This window comes from Hyposmocoma kahamanoa, unplaced genomic scaffold (assembly GCF_003589595.1).
Source record: "Hyposmocoma kahamanoa isolate Upper Pololo Valley unplaced genomic scaffold, ASM358959v1 89, whole genome shotgun sequence".
Lineage (NCBI taxonomy): Eukaryota > Metazoa > Arthropoda > Insecta > Lepidoptera > Cosmopterigidae > Hyposmocoma > Hyposmocoma kahamanoa.
Window position 1 is genome coordinate 2257696 of NW_020654520.1, and position 18449 is coordinate 2276144.

General features: G+C 35.1%; 1 protein-coding gene across 1 annotated transcript in view; it reads left to right on the forward strand.

Annotated features, from left to right (window-relative positions):
* LOC113236111 overlaps nucleotides 1–9754 on the forward strand; it is a 91009-nt gene extending 81255 nt beyond the window's left edge. The window contains exons 4-5 of the mRNA XM_026472102.1: nucleotides 7899–8362; nucleotides 9674–9754. Coding sequence (XP_026327887.1) covers nucleotides 7899–8362; nucleotides 9674–9754 — 545 coding nt within the window. The remainder of the gene's footprint in view (nucleotides 1–7898; nucleotides 8363–9673) is intronic.
* The last annotated feature ends 8695 nt before the right edge of the window (nucleotides 9755–18449 follow it).

An 18449-nucleotide genomic window follows, 5' to 3' on the forward strand; every position in this document is an offset into this window, starting at 1 on the left:
GATGGCAACTGAATTAATGGATCCAACTGCAGACTTGTTAAAATTAAAAATTGAGCCTATAAATCCCAACCCATTTAATTTTAATGATAATCGAAGGGCGTGGATTCCACCTAGCAAACTAAAAAAAAGATTGCATATTGACATGTTCTCGTTAAGGCCTAGAATTTATTTCCTAATGCAACAAAGCTTATACCAAGCAAGAGACCATTTGATAGAAATGCAGCAATTGAGAAGCAAATACAGAAATAAACAAGTATACAAAATGGGGTATATAATAGCCAAGGCAGATCATTTGGCTCAACTTTTTGCTAGCGACAGTCACAAGGCGATATATTTATGTGGCAAGCAATGGTATTCAAATAACAGGTATAGATGGAATAGGGACGTTGTCAGAGTGATCCCTTACGAATACTATGATATGGAAGAAAGGCTACTTAACCATTGGTTCGAATTAACTGTTCTTATGGAATTAATCGCATATAATCATGTACGATGCGTGAATATTATTAAAGAAACCAACAGTATAGGGAATAAAACGTGGTTCGAGGATTAAAGAGCAGGAGAAGGGTAAAAACTGTTTTGCTAGACAAAGATCCATTGGTGTTAGTAGAAGTAAAATAAACTTATAAGCTATTGTTAGTAGAAACATTATCATTATATAACATATTACTTAATTAATTAAAATCTAAAATGTCATGCACTTACGAGGCATCTCGTGCGGAATCATTGTCCGTACGAGATGCCTCAGGATGCTGTTGTTACTCTCCCCGGAGCCTTCTAACCAACGATGCTACTTTTTTCCGCAAGATGACATGAAAGCAATTCGTATTGGCCAAAGCAAACATCCCGGAGGTGCTACAGTCCCGGGATAGTCTTAACATCATCCTGAACACGTTTATATTGGACGCAGGGGAATTTAGCGACCTTTGGGAACACCTAAACCACAAGCCGCCCGTGTACAGACCCTAGTTTACTTAGTTTGATCTAGTCTAGTTTAGGTATTTACTGTTATATAAACGTCTTACAAAAATATACAACACACCTAAGGATATTGTCTAATTCGCTACACAATGGGATATACTTTACTCGATCATATAAAAACCCGAAAACAGAATTAAATAAAATTCCGAAACGAATTCTTTAAGAATAAAATATCTAACGTTGCACATAATTTTTGTATGGAAATATTTCTCTTTAAATACTACAGAGAATCTGCCATTCACATTTAACAAACTTAAAAAAATTGTACAGTGGCTTAACGACACGCTGCGCCGCCCGCTGCTCCGTCTGTCGCTATTGGGCGCTTGTCAGACCTGTGTCCAATTTTCTCCGCCTTTTTTTTATTTTTTTTTGTTCATATTAATTTTGAGCGCGCAGGTTGTGGGACGCGAGGGTCCCGTTCGGCCGAAGGCTCGCCTACAAATACCTCGCATTAAGCATTTTCAGGAATTTACACGGGACTATCTTCACAAATTGGAAATGAATAGTAGATTGTACAACAATTGCATAAAACGCGTCAATTTGCTGGAGACGAATATATATATGGATACTTAAGTCGAGGGTAAAATAGGTTTTATGAACGAGTTATACACTCTGCTTTTCACTTCGATTGCGAGGAAATTAAACAGCAACATTACAAATAAACGATTATTTAATGAAAATTCAATGTAAAATTACAACAATTAGACATATAATAGGATTAAAAAAAATAAAAGTAAAACTTTATTTTATAAAGTTCTAGTGTGCGTGGCTGTTGGCGCAGGCGTCATTGCCTCGGTCTTAAACGACAGTTTTATTTTATGCACTAGAGCATAAAATCCTATTTTATGCAGCCTACACCCAGCATAAATACGAATTTTAAGATTCATGGACGCTGTTTTTTTTTGTTAAGAGAAGCGACGCGCTCTTTTAGCTTCTATTTTTATCGACAGATTATGTAACGAAGTTTATTCAAATAGATTTCTCCGTCACATTGTATATTAAATAATAATGCATTAGTTATAAACATTGACTTACAGATAAATGGACGACGGGTCTAATACAAAAACCACGAAAAAAATGTCCCAAGTCAACCTATTTAAACGTAATGACATGTAAAGGAATATGAAAAAGCTAAAACGTTGAATTGAAATTGTAATGTCATCGCAGTACTGTCTAATTTTGCTTGCTTCGCTGTCAGTCGAACAAACGAAGACTAAAGCGTGAATGACGCTCTGTATATGATTTTAACACCCTATAAGTTCGGACACTTTTTAGCGCGGACCCGACGTCCATATAATTGTAAGTCAATGGTTATAAATAATGAAAATAAATTTAATATAATGATAATTGTTTAATATAAATCGTCATAAATCATGCCGTACTGTAAGAAAAAAATAAACATAGAAAGTACATATACGAGTACATACATAGAATACACATAAATTACAAAAGCAATATAATTAACCAAATAGTTTAGCCTAGCCTTAGCCTTATCCGACCCAAGACATGCGCAAAAGACAGAAAGAGGCCCGTGACGTCAATATAAATTTTTGAACCACAAGCGATTGAAATATTTACATTTAGAACAAAGAAACTGTAGAGTTGATATAATGTTAATCTTATTTTTAAAATGACTTTTTATTAAATGTTAGTAATAAATAAAAAATAAACTAACAAAATATTGTTCTATTCGTTTTACTGTTTGGAGTTATCAATCCGAAGTCCGAAAATACATTTGCCCGAAGTAGTTTGCTCGAATTTTTGTGATCCCGAATGTACTTTTTTAGATCACTTTAGGATATTACAAAACAAACTAACTTAATCTTTTCTTTGTAATAACCAACCAAAATCTCCTGAAAGCATAAAGGTTTTGTTATAAATCGGTTTTCGAGATTATGAAACTTTGAGTCTGGAGTACTTTCTAGTTAGAATCTAGAAATTCGAATCATCGATACATTTCTTACCGCACGTCATAACTACCAACAGAGAGACACAACTATTTTTTCATTTACAGTATTTTTGAATGTACCTATATAGCTGCACAACTCTTATTACTTGAAGTGAATTCGTATAAAATTCAACATAATACTATAAAATTAATTAATATTGACATTAAGACCACTCCATTACTCTTATGTTCAAGTAGTTTTCACTAGAAGCTAAATATAGCGCATTTTGTTATTTCCAGTAGAAGCTGAATATGGATCATTTTTGGGCCTTTAAATTGTGGCAAACAAAATTAAGCAATACTGCAATGACTTTACAGTTTAAATTAAATGTTTTTTAGTTTTTTTTTATATTTCTATACATGTCACTATGTTTGTAGAGGTTGACTCCGGCCATGATCGTCATTGGCTCCAACGCTGACCGCGAAAAGCCATGAACTGAGAAAAACTCCGGACATTTTTTCGCGGTTTTTGGATTAGACTTTGGATTGTATTTATTGTCATCCATTTATTGGTAAGTCAATGGGCAATCTCTTCTGGCAAATACAAGTAAAACAATACCACTGTTACACTACACACAAAATTGGAAAAAGAGTTCACTACATCCAGTCTAGCCAAGGGTGAAATTCCTTTTTTCATATAACCAGTAGGTAATACATATCGACACCGTCACGTCGATAACTTTCCGTCTCTAGTATATTCATGAGAATCGATATATTTTTATAGGCCTATTCTGTGTACGAACATGACATGAATGTGTGCTTTATCTGTGTACACTTCTCTGGACGAACACTTTCACAAGGATCTGTAGTGCTACTGCTGCGTAGTTCCAAACCAATTCCAAAACTACTAACACCACCTGGTCATGGCGGTGACTCAGGCTTGCTGCATTTTAGGCTTAGATTTATGTAACAATCAGTGATAAACGTGTGGAAGTGTGTTTAGTTTAGCGCTTTTTGCGTTATGTAATTTCACACTGATTTCATTTTCACATAAAGGTTTAATTATTACAACAGTCATTAATTTTTTTCTTCTGAACGCGAATTATAATTTGGAAAAGAACAACCATAGTGCTAGCTCATTAGCAATATAATATGAATATTTTTATTGTCATTTTTGGTGAGTAGAAGAATTATGGATCTTTATAGTACATTGTGTACGGACGGTAAATAAGAAATTACTAACGAGGGTGTATTAGAAGTCCGAAGCTGAAGGATTTTTTTCCGTTCGTGATACATACAATGTGAAACAAATACAATGTTTATTACTTGCATGAATAAAATATGGTTCTAAACACAACGATTACGTATTTTGCAAATGGCGGGCTTTTTGTTTTTTTTTTATTGACAGATGTCCAGCTTAGTATTCTTCCAAAGACGAATATAGCTAAATCATTGATTATTTCGATGGAGCCATAACATTTAAAAGAAGAAGAAGAAGCCATGATGTATTGCAAATTATTAAGAATTTCTTAAAATCAATTATAAGAAATTCTTAATAATGAGTATTCAATTAGTTGTTAGTAGCTGAATTGCAATTTAATTTCTGTTTAGATAACATTTTAAGCGATTTTATTATAGTAACCTCCTTGCTTGAACTTGCACCTGACCTGTGTAAGGAAGTATGTTTTAGTACAAATAAAAAAAAACTCCTTACCGACCATGGCTGTAATGGAAAGACAAAAGTCCCGAGGGTGTTCTTTGGGGCATTATAGTCAGGTTAGCCACCATGCAATCACATTTGCTCCTAACTTGCTTCGTTATGTAAATGGGTACTCCGGTTACGTTCCGGAGAGTTTGTGCAGGATTTTTTTAAAGTAGTTTCACCCTCACACTTCCACTTTTGGTCGAATATATAGCACGATTTCTTATGACATTAATTTGCTATCTATTGCACTCATTGCTTTTTTTTAATGCCTACGATAGAGATATGGAACACTGGGTACTAATGTTTCCCAAAACTACAATTGGATGCTGGTAAGCAATAACGCGCCATGCTGGGTGTCAATGAGCGGTAAAATAAAAAATACAGAAATCCGGAGTCGCATTAAGCTATCTGACGTGGAGCGTTAGGTGAGTCACGTAAGCCGCAGAACCGATGACCGGTGGAGCAAAAGAGTGCAGAATTGTAGACCGAGGGCCGGCACCAGAAGCGTCGGCAGCTAGAAGGCTAGATGGACGGACGATATAGTCAAGGTAACCAAAAAGACCTGGATGCAAATGGCCCAAGACCGAAGAGGATAGCGTGCGAATGAGAAACTTTACACTCAGCAGTGGGTGACTAAAGATTAAAGAAGAAGAAGAACAAAAAAGTGTCAACCAACATGATCAACTGTTTTGCAAAAAGGGCGCTTAAAGATTTAAAATTTGCATAAAAAAATAAAAATGTTTTGTGCTCGTTGTTGGGAAATTATAATAATAAATCACTACAATTCATAATTCCTAAGGTACAACAGCAAAACTTTTCAAATTATAAGTAAATTTTAGTACGGACAACGGCACATCAGACTACACACTTTTGTTCGAAAATCGCCTCCAGTGCAACGGAACAAGATACGTATGTAGCTTGATGTGCTGGCGTGTGTACAAACTATCAAAAAAAAAAGGAAAATATCTTTAGACGCCATTTTCCCAAAAGTATAATCATGTTAGTTGGCACGATATTATTTATCAGCATCCAATTTGCGGTTAATCAAGGCTATAGCAAATAGCTATTTTTTGGGCTAACTTGTAACATTATCGTTCACGTCATCTCTTACCGTCGAGTGGGATTGTGACCATGCATGATTCTAGTCTATATCATAAACATTGTCCGGGATAAAGGGAAATAATTTAGCTAAACTAAACAATAATAGAAATAATAAACTCATTTATTTGTCTTGAAAACAGTAATACATTTTATAATAAAATCGGAAACTGTATTAATTAACAAGACAATACTGTTTATGACTCAGCGGTCAGCAGTGGGAACCCACGGCCTCTGTTATTCTATCATAACCTTATTGAAGTATTGTAATTAAATTATGTTAGGCTATCGAGACTTAAAGTAGGTATTGTAATTAGGATATTTTATTATAAAACATGGAAACTTAGAATAATTAACCCTATCAGTATTAATATATTCCAAGCGCAAGAACCTGCTGTGTAAGTAGCCATTCGCGACAATATCCACGTAAAGGTGAAAGTGTATGATTAAATTGAATTTTACAGATAGGTGGAGGTAGGTCATTCCAAATTTTGGCAGAAGCGTACTTAAAGCATTCTCTTGCGCCAGCGAATCTAACCATGGGTACACGTAACATGGGACCTCTGTCCCTAAGTGATGACATACATTTTTAGAAATTAACTTATCGTACAAATACGGCGGACTTTCATCGTGCAGCAATCTGTACAGAAAACACGCATGTCGATGCCTTCAAACTCGTATCTTATAAAGAGTCATTATTCAGGAGATGGCAAAACTTAATTTTTTTTCTTATCAAGGGTGTTGTTAATTTGGATGGATTACTTTAAGAATAGATAAAGGACAGTGTTATATTCATGAATATGAAGGAAATATGATGTGAAATCAACGTGCAAAATTTGTATAATAATATACAATCCATTTTTGCATTTTAGTAACTTTGTGCTTTAAGATACAAGTTTGAGAAAGTGAGGCGACGTTATGGATAACGTGGACATTCCCTTCTATAAATCTCATTGACTTACAAATAAATGGACGACGGGTCTAACACAAAAACCACAAAAATGTCCCAAGTCAACTTATTTAAACGTAGTGACATGTAAAGGAATATGAAAAAGCGATCGCGGTACTGTCTAATTTTGCTTGCTTCGCTGTCAGTCGAACAAACAAAGACTAAAGCGTGAATGACGCTCTGTATACGATTTTAACGCCCTATAAGTTCGGACACTTTTTAGCGCGGACCCGACGTCCATATAATTGTAAGTCAATGATAAATCCTGAGACTTTCGGAACTGATATTTAAATATGCGTATTATTTATTGAAATTTTTAATACATTGGCGACAAATTATTATTTCCCATTAAGTGTTTGCTACAAATTATTTATTGTCGCAAAAAATAACTTTGTATTTCTCATACATGTCGCTAGTGCAAAAAAGTCGTTAATAAAAAAAACAAAATAAAGATCTGCAACAAGCACATAGAAAAATTCGTAAGGTCCTCTGATTTGTTCCGTAGCTTAGTTGGCATAGCGTCTGGCACGGTTTCCTTGACGACGTTGATTCGAATCCAGCGGGATCGAAGGATTTTTTTCTAAGTTTTTTACTTAAGTAGTTTACTACGTTTAGTAGCAGTAGAGCTCCTTGTGGAAGAGTTGGTCCAGGGAAGTACTGCCACCTTACCTATTTCTGCCGCCAAACAATAATGTTAGCATTACTGCGTTCCGGTTTTAAACAGTAAGAGTGCTGGTGAACTTACAAGCACATGAGACTTGTCAACTTATGTCTCAGAGTGACGGGCGCAGTGGCAGCACCCCTCAGATCTTTATGATTTAAAGCTCTGAGTGTCACTGCAACTGTTATGGACAGGGGTGTAGTTTATCATCAGGCGCACGATTTGTGCTGCACGACTTTGTTGAAAAGAAACACAATAATATTGTAGTTGCGTTTCTATAGGTACTTAAGACTTTAAATACTTTATATTATATTTATATAATAGCCTTTCAAGGAATAAACAGTAAAAAAAAACAATTTTATGCGCATTGATAACGAAAACATTTCTACTTTAAGTAGATTAACTCCATTGATTCCGACACCTGATCGTAGTTTATAATCATAAAGCAGGATGTAATGAAAGCTAGGCAAATACTGTGGTGATGCGTCTTTGATTTGCCCGATTCCTCGGTGCAAATTTCAACTCAGAAAATGAGCCCCATGAACTACCAGAACTTCATGTGAATATTACCAAACGTAAGTTAAACGAAATTATAATTATAATTTTGTTCTTTTAGGCATTATCCTATCAGCATTAAATGGCAAATGTTGGCGTTATGATATATTAGACTCGTTAGATATCAACGACGTGTTTCACAAAATACCAAGTTACCTCAAGGCAAACGATACCCAGGCCGCAATACATAGAAAAAACTTCGTCGATATGTCCAAAGTATCCGATGCTCACTTCAATAAGACTCTACAGCAACTACAAACATTATACGAAAACGCAACAGGATACAACGCATCAATAATAGAAAACGTCGATGATGAAGTTATTCATGAAATTAGAACAGAATTATTTAATAAAAGCCGAAGAAATGAAACCAGAAGACACATGCTGCCGTATCACGGATATTATGACCCGTTTTGGAACCGTGCTTCCGATTACATAGCACGGCAGAAAGTATTGGATTGCATGCTCACCCTCATCTACATGGCTCGGCATCACATGAAGATGATGCATTTACAACATATCCGGGTAAAAGCCCCGAAAGATGACGCATATCGGCTTGCGTATCTCTGGACAAAACTTCAAGTACTACACGAGAGAACATCATCAGTCTACAATACGATGGCAAGAAAAGCGTACACGTACAATTGGGATCTTGATTGGGATAGGCCATATTATTTTCTTATGCTACATCAAAAAGCTCTGAAGGTACATACACAGTTTAATTTTTATTTTTGGATCATCGCTAAGATACACCACAAATACTCCGCACTAAATCAGTTATACCAAACTACGCCAACTACCCAAAGACGTCCAAGGAAATAAAAATTATTTTAAGACAAACGTGTTCAAGTATAAATTATTAAAATATGTTTATATTAATAATGATTTTTTTTTCAAACAGAACACGGAAAGTTTGCCATTTTTGGCACCGTGCGACTTCTTTCCGGCCAAGGCCTACAAAGTATGAAAATCCATTACTGTCCACTTTTATATCTACCTACTAACAATAAACTATGTAAACAGGGAAAAGAAAAACTCAAACTCAAACTGCCCAGTGTTGATAGTTGCGAGAATTAAGAATATCTACATGTATCGCCTACTTTAAAAAAAATGCGGTAACATTTAAACTAAAGTGCTTTGGTATTTTTTTGTTTGTTTCGTTTTTGTATTTTGATCGCGAAAATAAGTGCTAGTGAGAAGAGCGATAACGAAAACACTGTAATAGATACACATTCAAACACATCAGAAATCCAGCAGACTACTATTAATGTGCCTGGAAAAACAATAACATTTTCTTTTAGGAATTGTTCTAACACGTCAAATATTATTATATATATATATATACTTATATATATTTTATATATACTTTTAATATTAATTAATTTTTTTTTTTCTATTATACATCTTCCTCTCTTTAGTCTTTTATTATTTCCTCACATTATTTGAGAAAAATTCTATACATGCCTCGGCGGAAACGGGGATTGCTTGACTCGTATTATTATTACAAGGCCTCTCTGGCGCTCATCCTTGTAACTCATACTCGTCAAGCAATCCCTTACTACCCGGCCTCTGCAATATTGTACTATATTATTATAACATTAACTAATATAAGTTATATTTTAGACGAGACTCACCTACTCCTTATTCTGAGAACCACAAATATTCCCTTTATTATAAGGGAATTTGTGACTGACGATGATGTTGCCTATTTTTTTTATATAATCTTGTGAGTAAGAATTTGTCACAAGTTGCTACATACAAAGTACTTGAATTTAGCATCAAGTAGCTGCTTACTTCTCATAGTCTAGGCTGGCATTCTCACTTTACTATCCGTAGAGCATTTGGCAAGAAAACCCCACCGCGTGGTTGAACTGGATAGATCAGGTCAAGAGAGTCATCACTGGTCCTTTACCATAAGTGTACTAAGAACTCAAACGCGGACGCGGAAAGTTTGTTTGCATGTGACACCCCTTCTGAATAAGTCTGACATGCTTGCGATGCACGCAAAAAAAGGTGGGTGCTATAAATTGCATCTGGTTGGGTTGTTGTTCAGTTCTACATACCTTATTATTTGTATGAGAAACTCACTTGGTCATCCACGATAAACTCTTGCTTTGGTCGATAAGGGCGTTTCTGCTTGTACCCCTAGCCATAGTACCGCTGCATTTTCAGAGGGAGTTTCCGATAGTTAGCCACTAGTTGTTGGCACCATATTCCTCCTCCTACCCGTAACAGTGTCACAAAAAGGACTTTCAAGCAAAAGCTGCAGAATATCTTTTAAATATGCAGAAATTGGAAATATGAGTGGCTACGGTGTTTAAAAAAAAATAAATTGGATGAAACTAAATTGGATTGAATTGAATTGGATTGAATTTGAATTGAACTAAATTGGTTTTGTTTTGGGTGTCACGAGTGGCGTCTCTGTCCTATAGGCGCGACTTTGGTATTCCTGTCAGAATACCAGTGTCGCGGGCAGCCGCGTCGTTTATGCTGACTCAGTGCCTTTTCACTGCCATGACTTCCAAGAGAGATATTAGTAGAATTTGTTACTGTGTTACATCTAAGTTAATGTCTGTGTATGTATGTATTTGTCGTGGTAGTGAATAAAGATTCTATCTGTCCAGAAAACTCTTTATTAATGGTCAGCGCGTGTTTGTTGTCGCGGTGGCTTCTACGCTTTCTGTTATATAAAGTACTCAATGCGCATGCTGGCTTCATCGAATTTTACAGATATGGGGGATTAATAAACGATATGAATGCTTCATAAGATATAGATTGAAATCATGAATTTTAATAATTTGTATAATGGATGTTGCCCGCAACACCATATCAGTACATGTAGTTATAAGTTTCAAAGAGATCTTTCAAACATTTGCAACGACAATTCATTCATTTTTTACGATACCAAGTCGTGCGCCTAGTGTTAAACGACACCTCTGTGCATGTAAATTGCAAAGATCTGAGGAACATAAGTTGACAACTCCCATTTTTTAATTAACCTTATATATCCCACTGCTGGACAAAGGTCTCTCCCAAAATCCTCAATTGTTCCACTGGCGATCTCCCACCACTCTCTCTCAAACCCATCAAGACCGTCCCGCCAACGCCTTTTCGGCCGTCCAACGCCATATCTTTCCATCCTCGGGCACCCAAGAAGTGACGACGTTCGCCCACTTCACAGGTTACATCGGGCTAACGTGACCCGCCCAATTCTATTCAAAAGTCCCATGTGCCTGTAATTTCACCATTGTCGTTACCCTTCAAAACCGGACCGCGGTAATGCTCACATTATCGCAGAAATACAATTGATTGTGGCAGTACCTCCTTTGACGAACTCTTTCAGAAAGAGCGCTACTGCTACAAAAAGTATACAATAGAGAAACAGCACTAGTACTACGCAACTGTCATAGGATTTGTAACCAGCAGCAGTATATTACATCAGAAAATAGAATTTTTTAATTATGAGAAACGTTTATGACCCTCGTAATTAATTTGGTATTTAAGCATAAAACAACTTATTATTAAGTAGTAATCAGCTTTATGTACCCTCTTGAATTAACGGGATTAGTTGCAATGAGAAAGTTGTTAACGTATACAATTTATTTGCTTTGTGAGTATGACAATTTTTTTAATGATGTCAAGTAAAGGGACAAGTCGTGGACCGCGTGGTTAGCGACATATCTACCCATAACAGTTGCAGTGCCGTACAGAGCTTTAAACCGCAAAGATTTGAGGAGCAATGCCACTGTGCCCGTCACCTTGAGCCATAAAGTTGACAAGTCCCATGTGAATGTAATTTCACCAGCACCCTTCGAAACTAGAACGCTGTAATACTCAGATGATGGGACGGCAGAAATAGGTATAGCGGCAGTACTTCCCTGAACAAACTGTTTCAAAAGAAGCCCACCCCCTTTTTTTATAATATCAAATGACGGGACGAACTAGTCGTGCGCCTGAGGGTAAGCTAGAATAGAATAGAATAGAATAGACATTTATTGCAACGCCACAACACATAGATACAAAAAAAAATATTGATACCACTTAGACAAGCAAAACAAAACAAAAAGACGTAATTAACAAAATTAAAATAAAATAAAATAAGACAATAACAAACAAAGAGCAAAACAGAAAAATACTAAATATAACAACTACAAATGTTGTACTGTCATGTGTGCGGTTGTGGCGTACGCAAAAGGACTTCATTCAGCTTATGCCACAGCCGCAATTGACTGTGGCGCTGGTTTTCAATGAGCCCTGAGCTGAGATGAGTGACGGGCGTGTGTGTCGCAAACTAAAATAAACTAAAATAAACTGCTTAAATAATTACTAATTTATTAAGCTACATGCCTGTCCATAACAATTGCAGTGCCACTCAGAGTTTTAAATCGCAAAGATCTGAGGGGCACTGCCACTGCGCCCGTCACGTTCAACACCGGAACACAGTAATGCTGACATTACTGTTTGGCGGCAGAAATAGGTAAGGTGGCAGTACTTCCCTGGACGAACTCTTTTACAAGAATCTCTACTGTTACTAAATCCTCTCCAAATCGTATCCTTGTAGCAAGTAAAGTAACAGTCAGAATGAAAACGAGCATTCCCGGTAATTATTTATTATTCGCTTGCAGTCTTTTAGCCGATCAGGAATATATAAACTGTGGAATGTATTATGATAGTATACGGTCCTTTGGTAGCACTGATAATATTCCACCACAATGCAATGTTATCCGATGAAGGACACTGGTATCATGACTGTGGCATCACAGTACGAGTACATTTACTCAAATATTTTGTATACTCGTGAGATATCCATAATATTAACCTTAGAACTAAATCCCAACTCATGGTAACACGATTTCGTTTAACCAAGGTAAACAACTCTTTTATAGGGAACTGAATACGTTTTTACAATAAGATCCGGGGCATATATCGTCGCTTAAATGCTAAACCGCCGCATCACAAAAAAATCAAAAATTTTTTTATTGCAAAAATGTGTTTAAAAACCATAAGTCAATGTTAAAAACGGTGAAACTTTAATACTACATGAAGACACCTAGCGAATTGGCATTATAAACAACGGAATTACGCAAATGCTTGTTTGGCATTCTGCACTTTAGCGGCTAATTTTTTAGCTAAACATTCCTTTTGTGGTAATTATTAATACAAAGATCGAACACTCAGAAAAAACACTCAGAAAAAATTCCTTCGATCCGGTCGGATTCGAACCGACTCTGAGAACCGATTCTGAGTGTTCGATCTTTGTATTAATAATTATAACAAATTAGTGGAGTAATTTCACAAAAAATAATTGAATATCAATTCAATAAAAATTTAATTAATTCCTTTTGTGGGTTGTGTCTGTGTGTACAAATTTATAGAGCTTTAAACTACGCATCTTTTGAGTATAAATGCATGGGTATTTAAAAATAAAACAATGTTAAAAAATGAGGTCGAAAACTTTGATAACCTGTCCAGTATAAAAGTGAACTTTTGACTTGCGGCCGTTTAGCATTTAAGCGACGATATTAATGTTACCATTTCCTAAGTTTAAAACCTACATTTAAAGTATTTTAATTGAAAAGTCGTATTACAAAATTGAAGACTACGTAATAGATAAAGACGATGGAAAGATGACGAGAGTTTATTTTAAAGAGAGTAAATTCTACATAAATTTGATTCATAGTGTATTCTGAAATGAGCAATCCCTTTAGTTTCTGCCTCGTTCTTCTCAGGGAAATCAGCACATTGAACGAGCAGTAGCTTAAAAAATTACGTTTTCAGATGTAAATTTATTTTACATATCAAATAAAGGATAATTTGACTTTGAATTTGACTTAGAAAATTACTTCATTGCGTACACTAACACTGAAAAATAAAAATATGAAGAACTATAATTGACAATTGCTGCATTAGAACACGGCGGCGGGTACATGTTTAGCGCTATATTATTTTGTGTCTTTCAGTACGTACTACATTCGTACGCCGATGCTTACAATTTAAAAGCTAAGTCGAGACACGTATAACCAATTGCTTGGAAATTAAGGAAATTAACGTCTACACAGCATGTTATGGACAACATTAGCATTACAGGAAGCTCTATATGTAATTATTGTAATTTTGTATTTCTAGACACAATCCTGTCGGCGTCTGGCTGCCTTTGTCCTGATCATCGTAAGATAGACGAATTAAATATGAATGAAGTGTTCCATAAACTTCCACAATACTTAAAGGCCGACGATATTCAGGCTGCTATAGACAGAAAGGAAGCCATCGACATGTCAAAAATCTCAAATACTGCTCTAAATGCAACCATACACCACCTTCAAAAGATACACCAAGCCTCAACTGGATTCAACGCATCAATAATAAACGATGACAATGAAGAAGTAATAAATGACACTGGAATAGAAATATTAAACGAAACCAGAAGACAGATCCTGCCATGGCATCGCGACCGGTATTGGAACTATGCAGCCGATTACATGGCACGACAGAAAATATTGGACTGCATGCTCACCCTTATATACATGGCTCGACACCACGTATTGGCGCTGACCGTAGAAAAGCCGACCCGGAGGAACTCTCCATATAGAATGGCATATCTTTGGTCGAAAATCGAGACGTTGCATAATAAAATAAAAACTATTTACAAAATGATGAAGAAGAAAACAAATATGGTTAATGGGGATCCTACTAACAAGAGTAAATCCTTGGTGACGCTGCATAGAACGGCCCTGAAAACACATAAACAATTTAATTTTTACTATTTTATATTGGCTAGAATGCACCAAAATTTGCTCGTTGAATCAGTTAACACCACTACACTCACGGTTAAAAAACAAACAAAAAAAATATCTTTCAAAACAAAAAACAACGTATCGGATAATATACATAAAAATTAAGTGAGCAAATCATTGACTTACGATTATATGGACGTCGGGTCCGCGCTAAAAAGTGTCCGAACTTATAGGGCGTTAAAATCGTATACAGAGCGTCATTCACGCTTTAGTCTTCGTTTGTTCGACTGACAGCGAAGCAAGCAAAATTAGACAGTTCTGCGATGACATTACAATTTAAATTCAACGTTTTAGCTTTTTCATATTCCTTTACATGTCACTACGTTTAAATAGGTTGACTTGGGACATTTTTTTCGTGGTTTCTGTATTAGACCCGTCGTCCATTTATTTGTAAGTCAATGGAGCAAATAAACAATAAGTATAATTTAAAACACATAAAATTATCCAGTACTATAACCGGTTGGTACGTTGATTCGGTCACTGCTCAGTTCAAGTAAAAAGAACTCTATTCGGGATTTATTGTCAGGCGTTCTGCACTAGTCAACTATAGTATCATACTAAGCGAGCTTTTGATAGACTGAGGGTCGTATTGTAGAACTCTACTCAATGCTCAAGTCAGGATCTGAGCATGATTTCAAGCACTGGAAATACAACCCTAATGGCAGGGATTTGAGCGTTGAGTAGAGTTCTAGAATACGACCCTCAGTTCAATATAACAATGCGTTCAAATAAAATCAAATCATTTATTGTGTACGCACGTCTATAAGGTGTTATTTAACATTGTTGTGTTAGTACGTATTGCTAATTTTATGGCATACAATTTACATAATTAATTTAACAGTATATACTAAACTTTAATTGTAAAATATCAAATCTAGATTTTAATGTCAATTCTTAATTACATTAATGTCATTATTTTGTTGTAGTTAACTGTTATTCTATGTTCTTGTCATTTAAGTAATCACTGACTTTATAAAATGCTTTCCTAGTCAATAAATTAAATAATCGCGTTTCGTGCTATGCTGCAAGTTCCCTGGCGGTGAGTCTAGCAGGTTTGCAATGAATAGAGTTGTGAATAGAGTTGATTTTTTCGGCATGATTCGTAAAAGACATTGGTATTTTCTTACAAGTGAGCGAATTGACCTATATTATTGTGAGGATTTTTAAGCGATGGCTCATTGTATAAAATGTAATAATAACAATAATAAATTAATTCTTAATTGTACCCTTAGTTTAATTTAGTTTAATTTCATTCTTAATTACTCTTATCCACTCTTTGAACATTTTCTTTTAAAAATTTGAAATATCGACTGTGAACTGGCAACCTGGTACTATCTCAATTTTTAGAGAGATTCGCTCCGGACCTTTTGGAGGGAAAAGTGTCGTTTTTATTTTTACTTTCAATTATTTTGTGAAATCTAGTTTAAAGTGGAATAGGATAGTGCTATCGTGCCTTAATCGAAGATTAAAACGCGAAATTATACGAATCTCGAACTAAAATACCCGTATCGGCCCGTTCTAAGGAATCCCGAGTCAATCCAAGCACGCCGCCTCAAATTGCCTATCCTCTTTGTGGCGGCCATATTTACAGAAAAACTTATTTTTATGTTTTCGGCTGAAGGACTTTGTTTCTATGGCCAGAAATAAATTAATAAAAAAAAAAAACAATTTTTAGAGCTTTACAGGATGAAGAAAAAACTTGTTTGCGTCATTTATATAGCATCTAGTTTATTAAATGAAAATACGTAGTTTTTAATATTTTTGTTAGTTATTATATGTTAGTATATGTTATTAAAAACAATGGAATTTCTTGCAATGATGCAGAGTGTGAAATAGTATAGAATGGTGTTAAAAAGTGTAAAATATCTTTAGAAAATTAAGATCAGGTTGCCAGTTCACAGTCGATAATATTATGTCATGTGATGGGTTTATATCTTAGAGGATGGAAAAAAATAGTCCAAGGTTTATACATGTTTTATGGTATAAAGGTATAGAGGATGGAAAGTCTAAGGTTTACATTAAAATAAAGGAACATTTTATTTATTTTTCTTTTTCAGTCATTATCATCATCACCAACCAATTATATCTTTCCTAATTTAAGACTGTATCAAAAGCTGTAGCTAGATCCAAAACTACTGCCAAACATTTAATTTCTATTTTACAGCGTATTTCGTGAATTACCTAATTAATTAATTTCTTATTGATTAATTAATCGCTCTGATGCAAGAGCCTGTTTAAAAAAACATCTATATTGGTCTGTACTAACACTGTCTTTGCCCCTAATAGCTATAAATTAGTTTGCCTGCGGTCTTCAAGCAGTTAACAAAGTAATAAAAATTAAAATAAATTAGTTTTTGCTTTGGGGTAATGCCGCCGATATCAACAGAATCTTTGTCCTGCAGAACCGTGCAGTTAGGGCAATTTACAATCTGGGCCCCAAAGTATCTTTGAGAGATAAGTTTAAGGAAATTAACATTCTTACACTAGCCTCACAGTACATTTATGAGAATGTAATTTATGTTAAAAGGAATAGTAATTTATTTATGAGAAATAGTGACAGACATAACATTAATACGAGGAATAGAAATAAACTAGCTTTTCTTGATAGTCGTCATCACAAAGTCAAGAAATCATTTAAGGGGCAATGTATACGCTTCTATAACAAGATTCCGGTTGATATACAAAATTTGCCTTACACGAGGTTTAAAACTATAGTGAAACAAAAACTTTATACTAAAGGTTATTATACAACTTCTGCGTACTTGGATGACAAAAATCCGTGGTAGTAACCCGTTTAGCTCATGGAGGTAGTCTTGATCTCTGATGTTTCAAATAATAAAAAAAAAATATTGTAAATGTTATTTACAAAGAGCAACCCCTAGAGTTTCTTGCTCATTCTTCTCAGGGGAATCCTTACGAATGAGCGGTAGAGTTTAATATTATGACGATTTCAAGTGCAATAATGCTTACCTATGAAATAAAGATTATTTTGAATTTGAATTTGAATTTGAATTTTGAATATATCGTATATTTTTGGTGGTGGTGTTGATACTGTAGTTGTTATTTATTGTAATAAGTAATATTATGCTGTTTTGCAAGATTTAACCAGATTTAACCTCCACCGGGTTCGCGGAATAGCAAATTAATTTACTTTCATTTTTATTAACATGGACTTCCGCAAAGTAACTGCTGAATCTACGTAATTATAGGAAATGAAACTATTTTTCCGGATTTAAATCGCGTATATTTGTTTTTTCAAACAAACCGACGTTTTGGGCCCTTTACAGGTCCCATGGTCGCGGTTGACTGAAGGGCCCGAAACGTCGGTTTGTTTGAAAAAACAAATATACGCGATTTAAATCCGGAAAAATAGTTTCATTTCCTATGTGTAACAATCGCGAAAACCTAAGAACCCTACGTAATTAGTTAACAAAATTATCATGCCACTGAAGGTTATTGGTAACCGATTTTAGTTTCTCGGTAGGTATGTCAACAAATATCTGTGACGATACTACATACGTCTACCTATATACGGTATCTTTGCGAAGCTTAATATCTGTCAGCACAAATAAATTTTAAACGGGCGTCGTCAGATTTACTCAAGTTGAAGGGCACGTGTCTAAATGATATTTTCATTTTAGGTCTTTTTTCTTGCCTTCACATTTAGTTTACCGCAATTCCATAAATCGTAGTAATGTAGGTGAAAAAATGTTTTTCCGTATGTTACTGAGTTTCTTAAATGCTTCTAATATTACAATAGTAATCTGTGAGTACGAGTTGATGTTATTACGTATAAATAAATGTAGTCATGTAGTTAT